The sequence below is a fragment of the Bufo bufo genome, chromosome 4 (genome assembly GCF_905171765.1).
Source record: "Bufo bufo chromosome 4, aBufBuf1.1, whole genome shotgun sequence".
NCBI classification, from domain to species: Eukaryota; Metazoa; Chordata; class Amphibia; order Anura; family Bufonidae; genus Bufo; species Bufo bufo.
Window position 1 is genome coordinate 287590602 of NC_053392.1, and position 15039 is coordinate 287605640.

General features: G+C 41.2%; 1 protein-coding gene across 5 annotated transcripts in view; it reads left to right on the top strand.

Annotated features, from left to right (window-relative positions):
* The window catches only part of MYO6 (myosin VI), a 262279-nt gene that overhangs the window by 177100 nt on the left and 70140 nt on the right, over positions 1-15039 (top strand). For all 5 annotated transcript variants that reach the window (XM_040428669.1, XM_040428670.1, XM_040428671.1 and 2 more), the window contains exons 21-24: positions 5692-5822; positions 5990-6067; positions 7960-8089; positions 14551-14641. In XM_040428669.1, the coding sequence (XP_040284603.1) occupies positions 5692-5822; positions 5990-6067; positions 7960-8089; positions 14551-14641 (430 nt within the window). The remainder of the gene's footprint in view (positions 1-5691; positions 5823-5989; positions 6068-7959; positions 8090-14550; positions 14642-15039) is intronic.

Below are 15039 nucleotides of genomic sequence, written 5' to 3' on the forward strand. Positions count from 1 at the left end.
TGGTGATCGTAACAATGGACCCCGTGTGAATGAAGGAGATAAACCTTGAAACTACTGTTTATCGTTGATGCTCTGCGAATATTGGGCCACAAAAATCATTATTGGGAACAAGATTGAGAAAAGGAAATGCCTCTCCTGGCGCAGTATCCGTGTATAATAATACATTGCTGCCTAGGTCTTATGACAATGGTTCGTAATCAGTGGTGTGAAAAGTCATTTATGTCTGTATTACACAGGCCGATTGAGCAAGCGATTGTCAAGAGGGAAGTGTTCCCTCCCTGCAATCGGTGCTAGCTAGCGGAGGAGACTGCTGCTGTTACATGCAGCGATTTCCTTCGCATCCTGGGGAGGAGCGATCATTATGCCATCGCTCGTCCCCATACTGTCTAGGGGTTTGCCAGCGGCAGATCGCTATTAGACAGCACCATCTACCACCAACAAGCACAGATTTTTAAAAATCAGAACTATCCGATGAACGGGCTTTTGCTCATTCATCTGGCAGTCGGCGCCAGTATTACACCGCAAGATGACCGCTAATGAGTGTTCATGGGAACACTCGTTAACGATTATCGGCCAATATAATACAGCCCTCAGAGTAAAGAGCTTCAGATGGAAGACAATCAAAAGCCTGTTGGTACTGCCAGATTCAGGGGTCACAGAAGAGAGAAATCACCTGGTATAGACTTTCTATTGATCAGTGTCTGAAATGCCAATTTTCTTTTATTCACTTGTTTGCATTACAGTATTACGCTCGCTTGCCCCTTTTACCATCTGAGACATTATGAAGGTCTTCTTTGCTTGTTACTGAGCTCCAGGGTGATACTGAAAATTACAGTAGTAGTATTTTATTAAGCTGCTTTTATTAGATTGATATTTGCTTTGGAGTCTCCTTCTACACTGCAGCAACTAGGGGTGCACTGGGAACTTAAAGTGGCCCTGGAAAAAATACTAAAAGTGGCCCTGTTTTGTAGTCGGTCCAAATTGATGGAAGGCAGGGCCAGAAATACCATATTGTGGCACATTATACCACCCCAACAGAGCCAAATACCACAGCCCATCACAAAATACTGCCAGCAGCACAAAATACATCCCCAAAAACTTCCACTGGCCGGCCATGAGGAGGGCTCAGGTGGCCCACTGGGAAATGTCCCTGTAAGGTCTATGGCCAATCTGCCCCTGGCAGCAGCCCACATAAGCCAGCCATGGACAGTAGCCTTGGTCCTCTTCTGTGGCAACCCTTCCTACCTTCTCTCCATAGGGACTGCAGTACATCTAACCTTTGTAGACTTTGGGTGTTTTGTTGGGTCCTCACAGTAGATCACCACAGTGCTTCGCAGAATATTGCACATGAAATGTAACGGAGGCAGACTTCTAGCAAATGCACTGTAGTGTCATTTATTCTATTCTCTATAAACGGACCATTCCCTCATCTTCAACACTATTTTTATGTGACTGACTGGCCAGTATTACCTTACCATGAGTTATGTCTGGTTTTCCTTCTCGTCTCTGTTGGAAATAAATGTGTAGATAGGTGTTACCCTGTTTTCGGAAGAGAACAGCCATGGTTTTCTAATCCTGGACAACCACTTTAAATTCTTTGTCTTGGTATATACCCTGCAAAGCACAAGCACTGGCTCCGTTTATAATGCACACAGTTATAATCTAGTCACTAGAGCCTTTGGTGATCCATCACTATGCATTGAATTAATCTGAGTGCACTTTATAACTGATTCTAGTCTCTTTTTATGAAATTAGCTCCCCTCTGCACTCCATGGACTGTCACGCACCCTGCCCCTGTGTACCTTCTTCTTGGTGGTTCTGCAACTAGTGAACATACAGGCTCCGCCAAGATGAGGGCTGAAATCAGCAGATGCTAATTCCTTGATCCCTGACCCTGATTCGTTATAGTTGGCTGCAGCAGCAAGGAAAAGTATATGTTCAGAAGACAGATTTCACCACTGGGAAAAATCCCCCATGGCAGTGGCTGACCCTTGGGATTTTACCACAGCTATGTATTTTGCAGGCCACAGGCCTACCAATAGCTTTAGCCCTACTCAATGCAATTAATCCACTTTCAGATACCCATAGTGATTAATGGTTGTCTCTGTGCAGAAACTACACCAAGAGGGAACATGTCCCTTGTTTACACAGTCCGATAATCCACATGAAAATAACCCTCGGCAGTATGGATGGCGTTACCGAATCCCATTGACAATTATGCTAGGTGGTTTCCACATGGTTTTCATAATGGGAACCCACACACAAAAACTGCCATGTCAATGAGCTATAAATGATGCTGGTCACACCCAATCTTTTGAACAATGCAGAAGGCCAGTGGTCTCCAACCTGCAGCTCATTGGGTGTTGCAGAAGTACAACTTCCATCTTGCTTGGAGCAACATGGGGGCTGATTGGTTAGCATTGGTCCTTGGTCAACTTCAAATCTGACCAAGGGCATCTGCATGTGTTTTTTTTTCCCCAACTCCAAAGACATACTGACAGATTTTCTGACCTACTACACACACACACACATCTTTTGTTATACACACCAAATATTGGTCTGATTGGACAGAAATTGGTCAGATAATCTGTTGGTGTGTTACAACCCAAAGAGTGTGACGACAATAATAATAATCTTTATTTATATAGCACCAACATATTCTGCAGCGCTTTACCATTCAGGGGTTCATGTACATAACATAGCAACAGACAAGTCAATAATTACAACAAGAGGAATGAGGACCCTGCTCGCAAGAGCTTACAATCTGTGAGGAGAGAGGGGTAACACAAAAGGTAAAAGTGCTTGTCTGGCCATCTTGGGAAAATAGGGGAGTAGATCTAAAGCTGCATGAGCCTGTCACCAGCCGCTATAGTTGTGTGTCATCAGCGTAGAGATGGTACTGGAAACCAAATCTGCTGATGGTCTGTCCAATTGGGGCTGTGTAGAGAGAGAAGAGGAGAGGACCCAAGACTGAACCCCGAGGAACCCCAACAGCAAGAGGGAGAGGAGAAGTGGATCCAGCGAATGATACACTGAGAGAGCAGTCAGAGAGACATGAAGAAACCAGGAGACAGCAGTGTCCTTTAGGCCGATAGATAGGAGAATGGTGAGTAGGAGATGGTGGTCTACGGTGTCGAAAGCTGCAGAGTAGTCACCATTGCATTTTGCTGTCAGGAAGTCATTTGTCACTTTGGTGAGGGAAGATTCTGTAAAATGTAGGGTGCGGAAACCAGATTGTAAGGGATCAAGGAGAGAGTGAACAGAGAGATAGTCGATGAGGGGAGAGTAGACCAGACACTCCAGGAGTTTAGAGATGACGGGAAGATTGGACACTGGTCTGTAGTTGCTTGTACAATAATGTAAACGTTGCAGAATATGAGAATATGTTGGCTATATGTGTAAAATAAATAATTTGTGTTCGAGAGCCGCAGGTTTGAGGCCTCTACCATAAACTGACATGCAGACACCTGCTTATAGTCTAACTGTAATTGTCCTTATGTGACGAAGCAAAAAAATCCACATAGATTTCATGTCTCAGGGTGGATGGCTTTTGCTTGTACCAAAGAAATTTCTGTGACATCTTTGACATCTTAACTTTTCAAAAAGCATATGTAAGCAAGGCAAGGAAAACTGCTGCGGCTGCACTCATGGCTGTCAGCAGGGCATTTGACTTATTGATCATGCATCAGTTCCTATGAGATGTAGGCCACATGATAGTGCGCACAGAACAATTTCTACATGATATTTTCCTAACTTGTTGAGTAAAGTAGAATTTTGGAAGTGCACTTTGCTTCTCTGGTATATATCATTGTGGCTAACTAATATGATAAACTGATTCTTTTTGTCAAACCAGGAGCTTACACCAGGAACATTTAGACGTCGGTGTTGGAGTGTTCCCTGTCATGCAGTTCACCTAAGCACCTGTTAGACTGCCAAAACCCAACCCTGTCAGATGGGGAAGCAGCTTGCTTCACTTTCAGCCAGCAATTAAATATGAGACAACCTGAAGCATTGGCAACTTGTGCAGCCTATGCCGTTGCTCTCTAGGGCTATCTGTAGCAGAATGTGCTGTGTTCTAGTCTTATTGACTTGACTTTGTGGGAAAAAAACATATCCTTTGTTCTTCAATGAAGATTATGTTTGCGTTGGACTTAAAGGGGTTTTCCAGGACTACAAAAAGATAGCTGCTTTGTCCCCAAAAACAGCACCACAGCCGTCCACAGGTTGTGTGTGGTATTGCAACTCTGCTCCTTTGAAGTGAATGGTGCTGAGCTGCAATACCACACACAACCTGTGGACAGGTGTGGTGCTGTTTTGGGAGAAAGTAGCCATCTTTTTGTAGTTCTGGAAAACCCCTTTAAGTCCATTGCAAACATACTGTTGAGCTATCTGTTTGCAGTCCTGGAGAATCCTTTTAAGCAATAATGTATCCCGTATCTGAAATATAACTTTGCTACTAGATGCTAGTGTAGAGGTCTGCACAAATGGGTGGTCAGGATCTTCTTTTTACTGTGGGCCGTAAGTATCCAATATCGACAAACCGGTAAATGCACCTAGAAAGTAATACAACAAATATATGTCAGTAGTAAGAATTATTGGTGCATATTTATTGTGCATGCAAAATGGACGGGTAGACTCCATAAACACACATGTTCTATCAACAAACTGAGTCTGTATAGCCAACAAGGCAAAACAATGTAATAATGTTTATTAAACGCAATAAAATAAAACAAAATTACAAAAGGGATGAAAAGTGGGTCACGTGGTAAGGTGGCAAGTTCAACATCAGGGCACACAGTACATAATAAAGATGGAAGTCACTACAATATATGATGTGGTTTGACTGGAGCAAAACCTATGATGAAAATGTGATATAAGCCCAAAGTAATAAAAATTCTGCAAATAATAGTTCATCGAAGTGGGTGCAATACACAACAACTGGTATATATAACTGCCAGGCCGTAGCAACTTGGCTTTGTAAGATGGTAAAGTGCAGCATGCCTGTTTACCGTTTCATGAAAGGATAGAGACAATCCGCCTACTATACAGGAGGTAACACATAGCCTTTGCATCCAGTACATACCCATGATGTCACAGGGACCACTGGGGGCCAGAAGTGGTCACGCCACAGAAAATAAATCAACTTTGTAATATATTTGTCCCAAACCTTTGGTTCCCTTTATTTGAGAGCTACTCTGTGGCTGGTTGTGGAGTGCATGGATTTGGTACAGACCCATGATGTCAGTACAGCCACAGGGATTCTCACATCTCCAATGGGCCCATAAGTGGTCAGGTCATGAAGAATCTACCAACTTTGTAATATAGTATATTTTGTTCCAAACCTTTTATTTCTATTTGTTTTTTGAGAGCTGCCCCCTTCTGGTTGTGGCCAGATGTAACCATTCTAGCCACCGCTCGGCACATACTTGACCTACTACCAGTGCATCATATTGGAGCACATCTCGTGGCTGCCTCCTATATTAGCAGGTGTTTGGACGCCAGATCTGTTAGGAATTGCACCAATGTGCTCTCATAGTTTTGAAAGTGAATCCATCAAAATGTACATTTATGGATATTACTGTTACCTGGGAAGTGGCTTTTAAATTTGTTTTTATTTTTTTTCTATTTTGCAGGTTGCTCATAATACAAACTCAAGTCCATGAAATAAATATGTGTATTTTTCCCCCCCAGGAATGGTATCTGTCCTGGACCTAATGCAGGGGGGCTTCCCATCCCGGGCCTCCTTCCATGAACTCTATAACATGTACAAGAAGTATATGCCAGAGAAGATGTCTCGTCTAGACCCCAGACTTTTCTGCAAGGTATATCTCTTATGGCAGAGCCTTTTTAATTGTAAGAATAATTCTTTTCATGCTGTGTAAAATCATCTGCTAAAACTGCTCATGTTTTAATAATGTATTGTTCGCTTTGAAGACTATTTTAAGGGTTATAAATTCAAGCCTATTAATGTGCTTCTTTTATGTTACAGGCTCTGTTTAAAGCCTTGGGCTTAAATGAAAATGATTACAAATTTGGATTAACTAAGGTGTTTTTCAGGCCTGGCAAGGTAAGTGTCTACTGTCTGAATAGAATGATAACAGGGTGAGACTTGCAATCATATGATGTATTATTCAGCTCCTATTATTAACCTTTCTTTCCTTTTACCCTTGAATATCAGTGTGCTTGTTGATGTGTGTGGAACATCATCGCTCTTTATGAAGGTGCATGGAGATCTTCTATACATTGACACACCAAGCCACTTTACATACCTGCGAGAGTGGATTTAAAAAAAAAAATCTGCTATAGTGAAGGTTTCCCAACCTTAGTTCTATAATCAGAAAGATATAACAACTAACAAATATGCAAAATGCACAGTAGCTCTACATATAGTGTAACTTGCAAAATGCAAGCGTTTTTGTGCTGAAAGGAAGGAAGACATTTTACAAGTTCTGGTTACTGCAATTCAAAAGTAGGATATTCTGCAGTAGTGGGTTCGGGTTACACCCTTGTTTATTTGTGAGGCGGTATTCAATTACTAATCAGCGTCCTCTCTGTTCAAATGAGGCCAAAGATAAAAACATCTGCAGGTAGCAAGCTAGCCAGCAGCCAAGGAACGTAGCTTTAGTATGATTAGGACCCACATGCAGCTGAAACCCCGTCATCATGTGGGTTGGATTGGGTCTCAAAATTAACATTATTTTGACTATTAAAGCGTACCAAGTTTGCATAATGGCTGTGCTTCTTTATACAACCATAACTGTGAAGGAACAGTTATTTTTGGGCATTCCTGATGTTTTATTCAGCCATTATTCCCTGTTTTGGCTGCACAGCTAGATGCATTTCACTGAGCAGCAGGGGGCTTATGCCAGCACTGTACTGCTGTGACGTCCTTTCCCTTACTTCCGACTATGTTAGTTTTCTTCTAGGGAGCTCACAGAACAGATAAAGGGGGATAAGTCACACTTGGAGAAAGGCAGGAGGCTCCTGTGTTGTTCAGAAGAAGTTGTTTTATCAGACTTGCAATCTCAACTAGGTCTGACATTCCCCCACTTCCTCTCAGCCATCTTCTGTGTCTCTGTTTCCAGGGATGACTCTTGTCTGACAATAGGCAGTGGACTCAAACTAAGGTGGAAGTGAGACCACTAGTGGGTATGCCTTTACAGCTTTTTTTTTTCAGGTGGATTCAGGCAGATTTTTTTAAATGAAGTGATTTAGAAATTTGCTACGGATGGATGTAGTTAAACCATTCAATAAAATTGTGTGAAAGTATAGTGACTCTTTAATGAACACATGACCAACTGCTGTTTAGCTTGTGAACCGCTTGGCCATTAACTGCTTGTGCTTGCAATACATTTGGGAACTGCACTGATTTGTATGTTGGTGCAGTTTTAGCTATACTTCGGCCACTTAGAGCCTGCCACATTTTATAAGGGACAGAATGGAATATGGTAAATGTATGTATATGACATTGCTGTTTTAGGTAATTACAGCTTATTACATCATTAAAAGGGTTGTCAGGGGCCTGAATAAGGGGAATGGCCAGTCACATTGTATGCAGTTAAAAAACAAAACAAAAAAAAAAACTTTAATGTTCTCTGGTTGGCCTTGTTCATCTCCATCCCCACTTTGCTGGAAGTATAACATTCTGACTCCCTATATATCACTGTTGCTGGCCAATTGGTGGCTTTGGTAGGGATGGCATGGCACATGACTGCTGAGGTACTAATTGGCTTGAAGCGGTGATGTGCAGAGTGTCAACACGTCATCCCGCTTCTGGCCAAAGGCATCTGGGATGACCAGAGCAGTTTTTTTTTTTTTCTTATTCACAGGGTCCGAAAATGCATACTGTACTAACTACAAACCGATAAATATGATGGGAAATTATCATCTTCATTAACTCTCCTCTTTTATTCTTTCCTTGTACTGAGAGTTTTCTGTGCCTTTTTATTTTTATTTTAGTTTGCCGAATTTGATCAGATCATGAAGTCTGATCCAGATCATTTAGCCGAACTGATAAAGCGTGTCAATCACTGGCTTATCTGCAGCCGCTGGAAGAAGGTCCAGTGGTGTGCACTTTCCGTCATAAAATGTAAGTGGATTATTGTGTGGTGAGGCATAAAATGTGCATTCATAAGGTTAACTTTTTCCATTTGTATTCAGAGTCATGGAAATGTTGAAACAGTATTTTATTTCCTAATCCTTACTAGATTGTGTGAAGTCTTGAGCGGTGCCCTTTGTGCTTATACTCATGCCAGTACATAATGTATAAGTGCACACTAATTTTTTTTATTGCAGAAATGAATGTTTGAGTTTTGTATGTTAAGCAAAGTTGAAGGTTTCCCATTTTTGATGCAGTAACTATGCACAGACTTGTACATTTGTAGCCACACGGAAAACTTTTTACCTTATTAAAGGGGCATAATAGGCTAGAATTACAATGTGTGATGTCTGTTGTCTCTGCCGCAATCATATCCTTTATCTCCTCTGGCCAAATGATTAAGGTCCTGAACACCATCCTCTATTAGGCCCTATGCTCATGACCGTATTTTCAGTCTGCATCCAATCTGCATTTGTTTAAATAAAAAATATGACATATGGAGTTCATGGCAGAGATTTATTAAGACACACATTTTCTATGCCGGTCTATACATGCCGTGTGACTAGGATGAAATCTATGCCAACTGATAGCTGGTGTAGGGGTCAGTCATCATATATGGCAGAAAACTGGCATAAATGATGATAGATCACCCTGCCTACACCACTCCCATTATTAAGAAAGTGGCGAGGGCAATGTGGAGATGGCATTTGCCTCACAATGTAGTGCAGATGCCATTTAAAAGGTAAAAACCCAGTTTTTTATGCTAGACTTTTTTTTACGCCAGTTTTTTGGCTTATGGGGATGATAAATCTCCCTCTGTGAAAATATTTTATTTCATGTAGTGCAATGCAAAACACAGTTTAAGCGGACCTATTACCTTTTTTCAACCTCTTTAAAGAGTACCTACACTTTTTTCCAATTTTTGATATGTCATAGGGACATATCAGAAGTATTGATCGGCAGAAAATCTATTGAGTTTTTCTACAGTCTCGCGCTCAGCAGGGAGGAGAAGCTGCGTTCGGCTGAGCGCTTCTGATCCTAGTTCTAACGATCGATGGGGGTCTCAGAGCTGGAACCCCCACCGATCAACACTTCTGATATGTCCCTATGACATATCAAAAATTGAAAAAAAATTGTAGTTACTCTTTAAGATCATGTTATTTAAAGGGATTCTCTAGCGGGAAAAAGTTTGGAAAGGACTTGGAGTGGGATAAAAAAAAAAAAAAAGCATTGATCCTCCACTCAAAGATCCCCCGTCCCTGCCATTCCAACACACCGATTCCCTGCTAGCCTCTACTTCCTGGTCCCTCGTGACCCCCAAGAAATGCCAGGAAATACCAGCTCAGCCAGTCTCTCTCTATTTAAATGGTGAAAAAGAAGGTAACCCATTCTTCCCACTAATGGGTGTGATTTTCTCTCGGTCAGATTAGTGTAGTACTGTATGGCCATGGCTTTTACACTGCAATCAGGAGGACATCTGAAAAGATTAATTAAAATAATTGATAATTATAGCAGATTTTGGATGCAGAAGACAACTGTAAAGATTTTGCAGTTGAATGACCAACTCTGCTACTGGCATATACTGCATGACAGTATGTAGAGGACAGGAGTATTCATGTAGGATATATAGTGTATTGGTTACAGTAGGTATTTTTAACTCCTTCCCCCACTGTACCATATTAGTGTGTCATGGCAGGAAGATAGTTCCTGCGAGCTTCCATTCTAATGCAGACCTGTGCCCGCATCATCACTTGTTGGCAGGGGTGGATTATGTGCATCATAGGCCCGGTGCTGTTTCCTGAACTTGGGCCCCTTTCCTCTATTTATCAATGACCGCCCCCCCCCCCCATCAAAATGGTTGGTTACTATTGATCCTTCTTCTCACACATGCCCAACCCACAGTGTGTTTGAAACCTCAAAATAGTGGATTACTATTGATCCTTCTCTTCACACATGCCCAGCACACCGTGTGTTTGAAACATCAAAATGGTGGATCACTATTAATCCTTCTCCGAGAAAAGCCGCCGGGGGCCTTTGAACTGCCTGCTCCCGGTGACCGCATTTGTTTCAGACCGGCTCGTGGCACAGGTAAGGGTGATAAAAATATCACATGACCTATCCCCTCGGGTGAACACCGTAAAAAAAAAAAAACTGTGTAAAAAAAAAAAGATATTTTTGTCACCTTACATCACAAAAAGTGCAACACCAAGTGATCAAAAAGGCGTATGTCCCACAAAATGGTACCAATAAAACTGTCACCTCATCCCGCAAAAAAATAAGCCCCTACATAAGAAAATCGCTCAAAAAATAAAAACATGGACACATTAAAACATAATTTTTTTTTGTTTCAAAAATGCTATTATTGTGTAAAACTTAAATAAATAAGTAAAAGTATACATATTAGCTATCGCCACGTTCGTAACGATCTGCTCTATAAAAATGACCTAACCCCTCAGGTGAACGCTGTAAAAATAAATAAATAAAAACTGTGCTAAAACAACCAGTTTTTTGGTCACCTTGCCCCATAATGAATGATTAAAAAATCATATGTACCCAAAAATAGTACCAATAAAACTGGCACCTTATCCCCTAGTTACCAAAATGGGGTCACTTTTTGGGAGTTTCTACTCTAAGGCCTCTTTCACATAGGCGTTGCGGGAAAATGTGCGGGTGCGTTGCGGGAACACGCGCGATTTTTCAGCGCCAGTGCAAAACATTGTAATGCTTGGGATCGGTGTTCTGTAGATTGTATTATTTCCCCTTATAACATGGTTATAAGGAAAAATAATAGCATTCTGAATACAGAATGCATAGTAAAATAGCGCTGGAGGGGTTAAAAAAATTAATACAAAATTTAACTCTCCTTAATCCACTTGATCGCGGAGCCGGCATCTCCTTCTGTCTTCATCTTAGCTATGTGGAGGAACAGGACCTGTGGTGACGTCACTCCGGTCATCACATGATCCATCACATGATCTTTTACCATGGTGATGGACCATGTGATGACCGGAGTGACGTCACCACAGGTCCTGTTGCTCCACACAGCTAAGATGAAGACAGAAGGAGATGCCGGGCTGCGCGAGCAAGTGGATTAAGGTGAGTTAAATTTTTATTTTATTTTTTTAACCCCTCCAGCGCCATTTTACTATGCATTCTGTATTCAGAATGCTAATATTTTCCATTATAACCATGTTATAAGGGGAAATAATAATGATCGGGTCTCCATCCCGATCGTCTCCTAGCAACCGTGCGTGAAAATCGCACCGCATCCGCACTTGCTTCGGATGCTTGCGATTTTCACGCAACCCCATTCATTTCTATGGGGCCCGCGTTGCGTGAAAATTGCAGCATGCTCCTCTTTGTGCGTTTTTCATGTAACGCACAAGTGATGCGTGAAAATCACTGCTCGTGTGCACAGCCCCATAGAAATGAATGGGTCAGGATTCAGTGCGGGTGCAATGCGTTCAACTCACGCATCGCATCCGCGCGGAATACTCGCCCGTGTGAAAGAGGCCTAAGGGTGCATCAGGAGGGCTTCAAATGGGACATGGCATCTAAAAACCAGTTCAGCAAAATCTGCCTCCCAAAAACCATGCAGCGCTCCTTTTCTTCTGCTCCCTGCCGTACGCCCTTACATCAGTTTACGACCACGTGGGGTGTTTCTGTAAATCGCACAATCAGGGTAATAAATATTGAGTTTTGTTTGGCTGTTAACCCTCGATGTGTGAAAGAAAAAAATGGATTAAAATGGAAAATCTGCCAAAAAAGGGAAATTTAAAAAGTTGATCTCCATTTTCCTTTAATTCTTGTGGAACGCCTAAAGGGTTAACAAAGTTTGTAAAATCAGTTTTAAGTAACTTGAGGGGTGTAGTTTCTACAATGGGGTCATTTATGGGGGTATCCACTATGTAAGCCCCACAAAGTGACTTCAGACCTAAACTGGTCCTTTTGGCAATTTTCTTTAAAATTTTTAAGAATTCCTTCAAAACTTCTAAGCCTTCTAACGTCCTAAAAAAATAAAATGACATTTCCAAAATAATGCCAACGTAAAGTAGACATATGGGGAATGTTAAGTAATAAATATTTTATGAGGTATCACTATCTGTTTTAAAAGCAAAGAAATTAGAAATTTCGAAAATTTCAATTTTTTTTAAACATTTTTGGTGAATTTGGGATTCTTTCATAAATAAAGGTGAAATATATTGACTCAAATTTATGACTATCATGAAGTACAATGTGTCACGAGAAAACAATCTCTGAATGGCTTGGATAAGTAAAAACATTTTTTTTATTTATTTTTTTCATGGTAATGCAAACGGATCCGTTCTGAACGGATACAAGCGTTTGCATTATAGGTGCGGATCCGTCTGTGCAGATACCACACGGATCCGCACCTAATGCAGGTGTGAAAGTAGCCTTACCCGCATCATTTTTAGGCTATAAAAATCCAAATAAAATTGCACAGCATGCTGCACTGGTAAAATACCCGACTGCCTGAAGGAAAGCTTATGAAGCCCCCCATTATAGTCATTGGGCATAGTGCTGGTGAAAACAAAGACATACAGGGAAGAGGGACCTTTTTGGACCCAGCTGCAACCTCTCCACTCCCTGTAGTTACCCAGTTGTAGGATGGGTGCCAGGCTGGAAGATGATACATGTGCCTCACATATTTAGCAGAATACAGTTTCGTTATTCTGAACTGAATATTACTTAATATTGGGAATGTTCTTGTCATCTGCATTTTCCATGCTAAAATCCTCCTGTACTTCTGCAGCCAGCAGTCACTAATACCTTAGCCAACCACTAAATATGATTAGAGTGCCTTGGGCCTTTGCGGTGTATTGATATGCAGGAATTGGAAGCACCTTGGTGCTCTTCCCTTACAGCTGCAAAAGAACGGAGCTGCTGGCATTGTCCTTTATGTTCTCCAGACTGTCTGTGCTGGCCATGGTTTCCTATGTGCTTGTGTTATTTTTGCCTCATTAAGTCATTTTTAGATCTCAAAGATTCTAAAGTAATCATTTGGTTATACTAGATGAGAACTTGTAAACTAATGACTGAAATAAGAACATTTCCACGCAAATGTTCTGCACAGAAAAAGGCAATTCTGCGCCTCAGCTTTTTTAAAAAAAAAATTTATTATGGATTCCTGAGAACTAATAAAAGCTGTTATTTTATTCCGCTTTAAAAGTGCTGAATGGTTTTAATTTCCATTTATTTTATTTTCTGTCCCAGCGCACACACCCATACAGCGCAGCACTTAATGCGTATATCTGTGGACTATATTTAGTGTGTTCTGTATGAATCTCCCTGTGTGAATAAACACCTGTAGTTCAAGGACTCCAGTACATGTGTTCAGCATTTTTTCAGGGTTAAATAAAAAAAAAGCTATGTATTGTTTGTCAATGTGGAAATATTTATTTATTCTAGATTTGCAATATGAAACAAGATGGAAACAAAAAAGTGATTAAAAGGGTTATCCAAAACTAATATAGACTTCCATGAGTTGCCGACCCACAGTGATCATGGTACTTACCGGCTGGAACGGCTCATCCTCTCCCTGCAGCAATTGAATCATCATCCATCAATGTGGGGGCACGTGACTACTACAGCCAATCACAGGCCGCAGCGGTGCTCTGCTCCCCTTGCGTCATGTGACCAGTTGTCATTGAGAGCAGGTCACTGCTGCAGCCTGTGATTGGCTGCAGTGGTCACGTAACGGCTCCACCCACACATCACCACCACTGTCAGCTGATGTTAATTTCAGAACTGAGACCAAACTCGACAGCCGGGAGCAGGTAAGACCACCTAGGGTCGGCCTCTGATGGTCTTGGATAACCTCTTTAAGGGAGAAACTGCAAGAATTTTTTAAAAATGTTTGTGTATTTTTTCAATGTTTAGTGTCACTTTAATATGGAAAATGCATTTATATATTAAAAGCGGACATATACTTATGGAATACTCTATCAGTTTGTTTATAGGTATGACCTACGTAGAAGGTGTTACCTCACATCAAAAAATGATCACCTATCCACAGGATAAATGTATGATCACTGGGATCCCCATGAGTACTAGAACAGGGATCCCAAGCCCCCTTTTGATCCTCAAACATCCACCCAGCCTCAATGTCTATGGGACAGACAGAGATAGTAGTATGCTGTAATCTGCTGTCTCTCAGTTTGATCAACTTTGAATGGAGCAGTAGGGTGCATGCACGTTGACTGCTCCATTCCAATGCCTTTGTAGAGCACTCAAGTCCCCTGTTCTAGTGATCGGTGGGTCCCAGTGGTCGGAATCCAACCAGTCATACATTTATCACCTGTTTTCTGGATAGTTGATATGTTTGCAGTGGGATAACCTCTTTACAAATAGTCTTTACTATAACATGTACTTATGAATTCAATTATAATACACTTATTGCAAATAACTACTTTTCTGTTTTTCTTTTGAAGTGAAAAATAAAATTAAATATCGGGCCTCTGCCTGCATTAAAATGCAAAAGACCATTCGGATGTGGCTCTGCAGAAAGAAGCACAAACCACGGTAAGAATGAAGACTGCATACATAATCAAATCCATTTTCTTCTTCACCGATCACACAATTCCTAGTTTGTGTTCTTCCTTTTTACTCTTAGACTGTACTCACAATCACAGATTGATTTTCAGACACGTAGAACTGTTATCCTCAACAGGTGTTCAATACCTATGTGTAATGAGACGCCCATTACGGACTTGTAGATTGAGCAATTCATCCCAATCAGTTGGCAGATTGAATGATCTGTTTCCTTTTGGAAACAAGATAAACCCCACGCTGCCATCATCTTGTTTTTACATTTTAACAACTACTTTTATTGGCACAGATGTCATTCCTTTTGCGGAGCAGCCACCGGATACATTTCTGCCTGCATTACGTCTATTGTGATTCCTAAAATTAACCATGAT